The 10,449-nt window shown below is 39.7% G+C and overlaps 1 protein-coding gene across 1 annotated transcript in view; it reads right to left on the minus strand.

Annotated features, from left to right (window-relative positions):
- The window catches only part of Fshr (follicle stimulating hormone receptor), a 151,037-nt gene extending 141,509 nt beyond the window's left edge, over nt 1-9,528 (minus strand). Inside the window, exon 1 of the mRNA XM_076832741.2 lies at nt 9,374-9,528. Within this exon, the coding sequence (XP_076688856.2) occupies nt 9,374-9,528 (155 nt within the window). The remainder of the gene's footprint in view (nt 1-9,373) is intronic.
- Nucleotides 9,529-10,449: the final 921 nt, after the last annotated feature.

Below are 10,449 nucleotides of genomic sequence, written 5' to 3' on the forward strand. Positions count from 1 at the left end.
TCATCAGCTTTCTTCCGGCATCAGACAGGCAGCTACCCTCTCATTGGCTTTCCCTGGGCATCCGTTTCTTTTAGCTCTCACAGTCTGTGATTCACATCACACAAAGAAACATGCAATTAATTGTCAAATTAGTGGTTTTGACAATGACTATTCTGGGTTCCAATGGAGATTTTGATTATTGTGGGTAAGAGTGAGGAAAAACATTATCGTTATTACTTTGTTTGATGTTCTTTTTTAGCAACTTCATAAGAGCAGGGACCTTGCCTCTCCTATTGATTGTTTTCTCCCAAGTGCCTAGTATAGTGTATTGCACATATATAATCAATACATATTTGCTGTTGAAAGAAAACTTCATGAAAAATGAGCCTCTCTACTGTGGTCTCAAAGGTGAATAATACTGGAGTAGGAGAATATATTCAGTTTGGAGAAAATAGGACAGGCTCAAGTTGAGAATATAAAGATGTACCTGGGAGCCATGGAAAAGAAAGTAGTTTGTAGAATAAAGGGCCGAGAGCATGGGAGATGAGAGAGGAGACACAAGAGTTTATTGGATACTGAAATATGAAGGGTATCAATGCCAAATGTATGACTTTAGCTTTTTGTCCTGAATTTGGTCATTGGAGTTCAGAGTAGGGCAGAGCTCAGGGCAGGAATCTGGGAAAGGAAAAGACAGAAGGCTCAAAGAGCAATTGAGAGGTTAGAAAAGCACAGTAGAGGTAACACTGTTTTCTAGGGATGTGATCCTATATCCTGAACCAAATTTTCATGAACTATTATGAATTTAACTAAAGCCACTCATGAAAATCTAGTACTCAAGGCTATGACTCACCCATCTCAGAGATCTCTGTTTCTCATTCCCTTCTTATTCCAAGAGAATACTAGAGGGGGTGCAGTGTTCAGTGTAACCTGTCAGCCTTTGTTTATTTAAGAACAAAATAATTGTTGGAGCTGGGATTCCTCACACATTCTTTTTTTTTTTTTTTTTTTTTTTTTTAAATCCCTACCAAACTGCAAGTAACAGGAGGGCTGTTTGTATGTGGGTTTCCATGTTGCTTTTCAAAATAGCAGAACTGTCCACTAAACCAAAGGCAAACATCCTCACCTCCTAAATCCCACAGCTGTAATCACAGCATTGTAGCATTTAAAAACTGCTGGAATATGAGGCCTAGGAAAAGCCTATTGGTTTGGAGAAAGTTGGTGTTATGGGCCAGGCTATGGGCAATGACCAAACAGACTCCATTTTACCCTGAGACTTAATGTCATGTGAGAAATACTTCTCCCATGAGAAAACTCTGCCTTGGCCTGATCCTCCTTATCACACACTGTTTAGAAACGCAAATGTTTCTGTTCTTCTTATGCAATGTAAAATTGTTCTCTTTTTGTTTCTCATTTTTCTTGGACAATGTACTCTGTCAGAAAATGATTGTCTAGATATTAGTAACCATTATATAACTTGTACTCAACTAGGATCATTTTGACCCATTTCCCCTTCTGCTTATGATTTTAGATCTCATGATGTTTGTTTGTGGTTTTGAATCATAGCAACAGCCACGTATGATTGGTGTGCTTTTGGACTGTAAAGGTGTATTGTAACCCTTGGAGGTGGTTGGAGGGTGTAGACTTTCAGCCTGTCCCTTGGCCTGCAAGCTGGTGAATCTGGACCGCTAGCTGGTGAATAAATGTGCCATCTCCCGTTTTAAGATCAACTTGGTGATTTAGTGCAATCTCACCATAACATTTGTACCTGAAGATGTTTGTGAAGTCAAAGCATTTTAGAATTGAAGTCAACAAAGCATCATTTTGCCTCAATCTTTCAACCATCATCTCATAAGTTTTCTCTCTGATATCCTTAGCTAGCTGACCTAGCTTTGTTGAAACATAAACTTTTGGGATCCCTATTTTGCAGGGGTTTTCACTGAGCTGGGCATTAGGGAGATGTTGTGTCTTTTCCTCTATTTCTAGCACAGGATTCTGTGATGGTTCTGGGTTGGTTCTTGCTGAAAGAGGTATAGGAGAAGACATGAAAGAAAGTAGATTCAAATCACTCATAGACTAAAAGTATAATTGAGTTCAAATCCATGACAAGGGTTGGTTGCTTTTTGAAATAGTTTTTTGCAAGCCCTCATGAAGATTTTCAGATCAGATGCCATATTTCATATGAAAGACCAAAGTAATGGCATGCTCCCGTCAGAGATATGAAACACACTGTGAGATACTTCAGGGAGAGGTCAGATTAAGAACCAACATCCAAATCTCATTATAATCAGATCCTAGGCAATTAAAAATAATTACTCTTTTTCCTAGTGACCTTGTGGGATATATAAGCTAGATCTAGTCTAAATAAAGCTAAATTGGAGAGTCTACATCTAACAGCTTTAAAAAAAGCATAGTCCAATCAACCACAGTAACTAGATAACCCAATTAGTGGCTTTGGAGAAGGATAATCAAAAGTTAAATGGTTTTCCCATTTTCTGCCATGATGTCCTGCTTCTGAAGCTCAAGTTTCTTTAGTAGAAGACTTGGATGAGGAAGGACAGAAAGCACCTTTAGGTAAACAAGGAGATTTTATCATTACCAAGTGAGTGCAGTTCTGTACTTTCAAACCCCTACTTTTCAATTGCTGATAATGACTCTGTAAATTATAGCTCTTAGCCAATTCTCAGGGTAGAGTTCATCTTCTACTTTAAAAGATTCTTTCCTTACAATGTAATTGCCACTTTTTCAAGGTACTGCATTTCTATAGCTATTTCCTTCGTCATTTTTTTTTCTGATTCCTCTGTGGGGAATAGAAACCTCTCTTTCCCCAATTAAATTCTAAGTGTTGGACATAGACATATCATTTCTCACTAAAGTAGAGGATTTTGCATTAGGAAAAGGGATTATGTATTCATTAGCATGAATGCAGTGCTATTTGTTTCTTTCAAAGAAGTATCTAGACATGGAGGCAGGAGTGTGTGGACTTGGATACCTAGGGCAATCTGAACAGTGGAGTTTTTGGTTTTGATAACCAGAGAGAATGTCCACAATTAAAATACATCTAGGGGATATAGAAAACCATTCAGGTGCACTTTGATCCTAATTGGCAAAATTATTTTTCTTTGAACATTTTTGCCCGGTTTAAATTGATTTTGTTTAAGCAGTTTTATTCATTTTTTTTCTTGCTAAGTAGAGAGAAGCAGATACTATTATTTAAGTCAAAAGAACTGAGTGACGTGCCTAGAGTATGGAATATTCAACTTTTAACCTAGGAGACTTGTTTCTGTCTTTCTGAATGTATTAATAGATTCTGGAATAACACCGGCATTTTCTTAAAACAAACACATAAAAAAGCAAGGGAAACAAGAAAACTATCAAATCCTATAGTAGCTCACCACAGGAGAGAACAATAACCATCTTTTATAGAAATCTTTTCTTCAATACTGAGAGCAGAGCAAATAAACAGATGTAATTCCCCTTGATTTATTAAATCATTTGTTCTACACGTAATTGAGAGCCTGGAACATACATTGCATTGAACCGGGCACAATAAGCAGTACAAAGGAAATTTTCACTGCAGTTGAAGAAATAAGACACACATGAAAAATTAAATGCAAAGCAAGATTAAGTGTGAAATGCACTGCAGCAGGGTTCAGATGATTGCAAGATGAAGTAAAGACAGGCTGATAAGGGATGACATAATGAAAGAGACAAAATTTGAGTGAGATTATAACTACCATGCATTGCAAGAGGCAAAGAAGAAACTTAGGACAGCACAAGCAAGAAGCATACCATAGATATACAGGGAGATGAAATGCACACACAGTGCTTAGAAAGTCCACATCAGCCTGTGAAGTAGGTTTCTCCTGAGAATGGTGAGAGGTAAGTCATAAAGGTGAGCTATTGAGCTATGGAATGATTTCTAACTAGGGATTCATAACATGGTGATAGTGGTGTTTCATAGAGGAAATGGAATGATGGTGTGCAGGTTGGTTTGGAAAAGAGGGTTTGGTAGGAAGGAGATAAATTAGAAAGTAATTAGATGGTCTCAGCCTAAGCAAAGATAATGGCAATGAAAAGAGTGAACTCTTGCTATCAGCAGTATGAGAGGATTTTGTGAAATGATTAGACATGTGATTGGAAAAGTTTGAAACTTACATGACATTAACAAGTAACAGCTAGTTTCCTAATGGCTGTAGTCAATACTTTAGAATCATCTTCTTTATGAGAATACAGCACATTCTTTAACGGCTGCTTCTCAGGCACAAAGCAATGAAACTCCACTTATGGGTCCATCTCTAGATATTATTGAGAACTGAGTGGGGAGTCAAGAGGTCTGGCTGTGGTTCAGACTTTATGAAGGATTCTCTCTGAGGTTGGATATACCAGTCTTTTAATCTTTCCCAAAGTATGTTCTGTGAAATATTATCCCCAAAGATGTTCTTAGGAACAACATTCCACAATTAAACCTGTTTGCAAACATCCAAAAGCTCTTTCACTTGGAGATCACACAATTTACTGGCTCCCCCTTTTGCACAGAACACTGATACATTGCTCAGAATTAAGGGCCTACTAAGGACAGACTATAAACTAGACACACTATTGAGCTCCTAAATAAATAATAATCTTGGGTCATGGAGTATGGAGAATGATCTAAACCAAGACAACGCCACAAGGATAGGAGGCAGAGAAAGAAAATAAAAAGGGAAAAAGATAATTAGATAATTCAAAGTGCTCAGCAAATGAGATTGCAGAGAGGTGTGGGAATGTGCTGTGGGGATGTGCTGCAGCCTACAATACAATCCCTGTGCAGATCTCCCTAAGCCAGGAATGACCACCAGTGGACCCTTCTCTTCTTTGGTGTTATGGTCATCTGACCCTGCTGAATAAAAAGATGGTTGTAAACATACAATTGCCTTGACTTAAATTTTCAGATTTAGAATGGGTGTTTACATCTTTATAGGAATTCTAACTCTAGAAAGAATAAGGCAAGATTAAAAAAGACCTTTCTAGATTCACTGACTGCCTCCAGATGAAGCAGTTTTGGCAATAATTCAGAAATCAAAATTCTTTTGACAATGGTCTGAATGAAGTTGTTCCCTGGGTTCCTGGCAAATATTGACAACCTTAAGAACCATATATATATATTTAACTCAGAAAGTAATCGCATGGAGGTTAAGGGCTCCAGCCAACTGGGAAGAGAAGATTACTCTTAAATAAGAGAAAGATTGCAAACCTTCTCAGAATTATAAAAAAATCTTTATATCAATTTTCCAAAGCAGTTTCATACCTCTTGACTGATTTGCTCCTCATGAAAGCCCTGTGTGGTAAGTAGCTTTTGCCTAGTTTTTTTCCAGGTAAGAACACTGCCATAATCACTATCAACAGCATGAAAGACTTCGTGCAAAGTGTTTTACCTACATTGTCTAATTTAGTTCCCATAGCAATTCTGTGAGTTAGGCACACAATGTAATTTCCATTATACAGCCAAGAGCCCAGAAGACAGAGCCAAGACTTAATGGCAGAGCCTCAGTTTAAACTCAAGTATCTCAGATTCTAGATGCTGTCCTCTACTATCTCTGACTCATCAGAACCAGTTAAAGGATGACCTGGAAATATTGCCTCTGAGCGGCCCAACTCCTGACCTACTCACCCAGTGTATTGCTCTCTCCATATGCGTGTCATCTTGGGTTGCCATTAATATTCAATCCATTCTCTCAGGTATAGCCTGAACCAGAAGTGGGTGACATACAGCCTGTGGGCCAAATCTGACTTGCTTTACGATTTTTTTTTTTTATGGCCCATCAGCTAAAAATCTTTTCCATATTTTTACATGGTGCAAAAACTCAAAGGAATAAATTTTTGTGATGGGAAAATTAAAACCAAGTTTCAGGGTCCCTGAGGTAAGTTTTGCTGGATCGCTCTATGCTCAGTCATTTATCTGTTATCTATGGCTCCTCCATGCTGCCATGATAGAGTAGTTGTAAAAGAGACTCTATGTCCTAGACAGCTGACTTTTGGTCCAAATTCCCAGGACACCACCCTAGAAGAACCCAAGTCATGCATAGGAAATATAAACACAGATTCAAATCCAGTTCCCAGTTCTGCTATCCAGGAGCTTCAGGGTTGACTCTGCCCATGTTATCCAACTTTTCTGTGCTTTGGCTTCCTTCATTTGAGAAACAGAGCTGTCTGTAATGTCATATTTGCAGTACTACTGTGAACATTTCATGAAGCAGTATGTATAAAGTATACAGAAAGTTGTAGGTGTCATTTGGTAAATGGAATCCACCTTGGTTGGTGATGCCTCTGCATTCTTACCAGTAGGTGCAGATCGTAGGGTATTAGAAATCTTTGGTGATAACTGGCAGATATATGAAATGAAATGAAACTGTTATGAAGTATACAGAATGATAGGATAACAATATATGTGGTAAAACATAGGAGTTGTTTTCTTAGTGGGCCCTCAGTTATAATAAAGCTTTTTCATGTTGGTGCATTAAGCACATGCAATCAATGAAACCCAGATATTCCATCTACTTGCACCTGACTTGATCATCATTAAAGCCAAGACCCAAACTTGGAAGACTGAAGGGTGAATCAGAAATACTTCTAATTGAACAGCACTTTTAGCCTCTTCTGCCAACATTCCAGATAACCCTGATCTAATCCTTTTAAGGAGGAAAAATAAAGTAATTGTTCTTTCATAGTAACAGGATGTTGAATTCTAGTTCACTCAACATTTAATCTACTCTTTAGAGATTAATACACTAAAAAAAAACCTTAGATAATTTCCCTATTTTTTTCTTTTTTTAAAAATATTTGTTGATTGACCTTTATTTATGTATTTATTATATGTGGTGCTGAGACTCGAACCTAGTGCCTCACGCATGCCAGGCAAGTGCGCTATTGCTAAGCCATAACCCCAGCCCTTTCTCTATTTTTTTTTCTAATAGTCAAAGCAAATTTTCTCTACTTTCCCTCAATATACCTTGCCAAGAAGATTGCCAAGCCAAAGTCTAGGTTTGTCCAACTCAAGCCCTACTGAGCATGCAGATGAAACAATCTTCTAAAGATTGGGCACCTGGGAGACCTTTAGTACAGGGAGCTCTCAACCATACTCATTCCTCAGGTGGGAAAAATGCCAACAACTGGCAAGTACTTTCTTATTCCTTCCTCATTTTATGCAGCTTTGTCTTCTGTTGTACTGACATAACACCTGACCCAGAGCCAGTTGTAAGGAGCATGAAATTTGTATCTGGTGCTCTTTCCAACACTCTCCCACAATCTCTTTCTGTAAAATTTAAATGCCTTATGCTTTCTTTCCTCAGCTAAAAAAATGCTTTTGGACAGATATGTATTTTGGTTATTTGTGCCTTAGTATAATGTAAAAAGAGCACACTCCTGCTCCTTCTACTCGCATTCATGCACACACACTGGGGATTTGGGGTGTGGGAGTGGATTTTTCCTTTCTTTCCCTTTCTCCCCCTTTCCCTCCTTTCCTCCTTCCCTTCCTTCCTCCGGCCCATCCTTCCTTCCCTCCCTTTTCCACCTATGTTTCTGTGAAGAATGAAACAAAATAAAAAAAAATACTCTCTCTTCTGGAGAAGAGATTTCAGATAGACACCAGACTGCTGCAAAGGGAGTTTTAGGGGGTAGGGGAGCTCTCTCTGCAGCTGCCTCTGGGATAGGATCCAGAGACTGGAGGACACCAAGGGGAACCTGGCAGGCCGACTATCACGTTGTAACCATTTGTCCCTGAGTGAAAATCTGAAATGTGGCACCAACATGTGGAGTGTGGCATTATGGCAATTGGTGAACTGAAAAGATGACTACCTTCTACAATGAAATTTGGAGGTGGCTGTTTGCTTTAGCAAGTGGACGGCACCACTTGACCCAAAGGGAAACCCTGGAAGAAGGAGGGAAGGTCCAGGAGAGATGGGACTTGTGGGTAGGGAAGGAGGGGAATCTGTGTCTTTTAGTGTTCACAACAATCCAACCTAACAGTGTATTAAAATTAGTTTAGAAGAGAGGAAGCTGTGGCTCAGAAGGGGTTAAGTCATTGTTCAGAGTCACTTAGGAGCAAGTGACTTCTTATAGGAGACCAGGTGCCTTGGTCTTCTCTTGGGTTTAGAATGACCCAATAAGCCAAACTGTCTTTGTACACAGGTTTGCTCTTCAGCAGGATCAGAAATAACTGTCTCATCTGAGGCGGTGAAGCCAAAACAGAGTCGGCCAGTTATTTTTCCTGTCTCTGCAGCTTCCTCTGGATAGGAATCAAAGATTGGAGGGTGTCGAGGGGAAAGGGGCAGGCAGACAACCATGTTGTAACCATTTGCCCCTGAGTGAAAGATCTCACCAGCATGTGGAGGGTCATCATGGTAATTGGTGAACTGAAAAGATGACTACATTCTGCAATAAAATAAATGTCATCGATAGCTCTAGGGGACAAAAGGTGAAACATACCTCTATCCAAAATAGTGGCTGCTGTTTAAAATCCTTGGGATAGAAACACTGAAGATGCAGAGGGGTAGTAATTTGATCATCAGACGCCCTGCCTGGTGGTGGGCTTATGTAATCAGGCACAGGTCCTGGGAGAAAGAACTGCTTGTAAGTTGAAGGGCTGATTTCCAGATTAGGTTCTGCCTCAACTCACTGTGACAGTATGGACAGAAGATTCCTAATTTCCAAGATGAAGAGGAAGAAGAAGAGGATGTCTCAGTTGGTGCCAGGCTCTAGGAGACTGATCTACTTACTTCCTGTTAAAATGGTTTTATAAAAATTGAAAGTAGCATCCCATTTTCCCAGCTTATGGAAAGATGATCCTGTGTTTCTCGCTCCCTTTCTCCTTCCTTCCTTGCTTCTTTCCTTTTCTTGCCTTTTGCCCTCTTCTCTCTTTCCCATTTTTCCTCAGGAAGCAAAATCTCAATGCAGGAATTATCTGCTGGTACCTTCAAAGACAGAGACTCTAACATTCATGAATTCATTGTCCTCAGGAGAGACACATTGTTTACTCTGCTGGCATCAGCCATCTTTCTGCCTCCAATTCTCGGTCTCCTAAGTTTTTTAACGTGGCTTTTGTTTTTGCTTTTCTGGCTCCACTAAAGGGAACATGGAACCTTTGAGTAAATGTGTCGAGAAAAGACTAAAACCCCTTTCCCTTTGCCTTAGGATTTTGGTTTCTACACGGCCCTTCCCTGATGAATGCTGGTACAAACTCTCACCTAAGCTCCTCAGAGAGCCACAGGCAGGAGTGTTGGGCTGGGGGAGTTTGTTTTATTCAAGCCTTTGGTCAAAGCAGAACTATTTCAGCCCAATCGATATCGCCTCATGTGAAAATAATAATAGTACTCCACATACAAATGCCCATGGTGTGGCTATTCCCGCTGATACTCACAGTTCAACTGCATTCCGGGGGAGGTCGGAGGGAATCTCTGTCACCTTGCTGTCTTGGCAGACGAAAACTTTGTTAGAGCAGTGACAGAGCCGATGATAACATCCGGAGCCCAAGCTCAGGAATGCCAGCAAAGAGACCAGGAGGAACAAGGCCATACTTATTTATCCATCCACCTGTTTTCTTCCTGCATTGGCAACAAGAAACTGCCTCAGATTTCAGGGACTCCACAGAGTGTCCTTCTGAGAAGAGATCTGCTTTGAGAACTTGTGAGGTCATGTGACCCACCAAGGGATGTTTTTTTTTTTTTTTTTTTTGTCACATCCAGTTGAGTAAAATTCCTCTGTCCCAGTAGTGATTTCTAAGGCAACATAAGCTATACCTTTATCCTTCAAGATTGGGTTTCTTATATCCTGACCCAAGGAAGACAGTAAATAGAACCTTGATGCCTATCTAGAACAAGTTCCTGTTATTTCACTGCAAAAGTGTCCCTGCTGCTCACTATTGTCTTCTAACAAAGTGACATGATCAACTTTCTCTCCAAAAGACGCAACCATAAAAATGACACATCACTAAGAGGGGTACTGATGTGAAGATGGATGGGTCTTATTTCAGTCTTCAGCATCAGCTTCTTCCTCTGGCCCATCTAATGTAAAATTAGACCATCTGGATTGAAGTCATTGATCCTCTTTCTCACTGTAATTAATGACATTGCTCAGACATAAATGGGAGGGTTAGCAATCCTCTATAGTTATCTACAGAGATAACTGTCCCATCCGTGTGATCTAAGGTCTGAGCTGTTACTGGTGGGAATTTGGTAAATACCATTATGTTCCACTCCTTCCTGCATGTTCTTTCTGAATTCTCTCATTTCTAGGCTCTGAAGATTGCCCTTGACTTTTAGCAGTTGGCACAAATGAACTTATTAAATCTGTACTTTTAGCTTTAAGATATTTCCTGTAGGTGACAGCTTGACGCTTTCTTTGGCATTAGTAATCTCCTTGATGGTGAGGGATGTAAGGACTATTTGGCAGTGCTTTTAGTAAAGTGGTTTTCTACTTTCAACTCCAGAATCTATG

This window comes from Callospermophilus lateralis, chromosome 14 (genome assembly GCF_048772815.1).
Source record: "Callospermophilus lateralis isolate mCalLat2 chromosome 14, mCalLat2.hap1, whole genome shotgun sequence".
NCBI lineage: Eukaryota > Metazoa > Chordata > Mammalia > Rodentia > Sciuridae > Callospermophilus > Callospermophilus lateralis.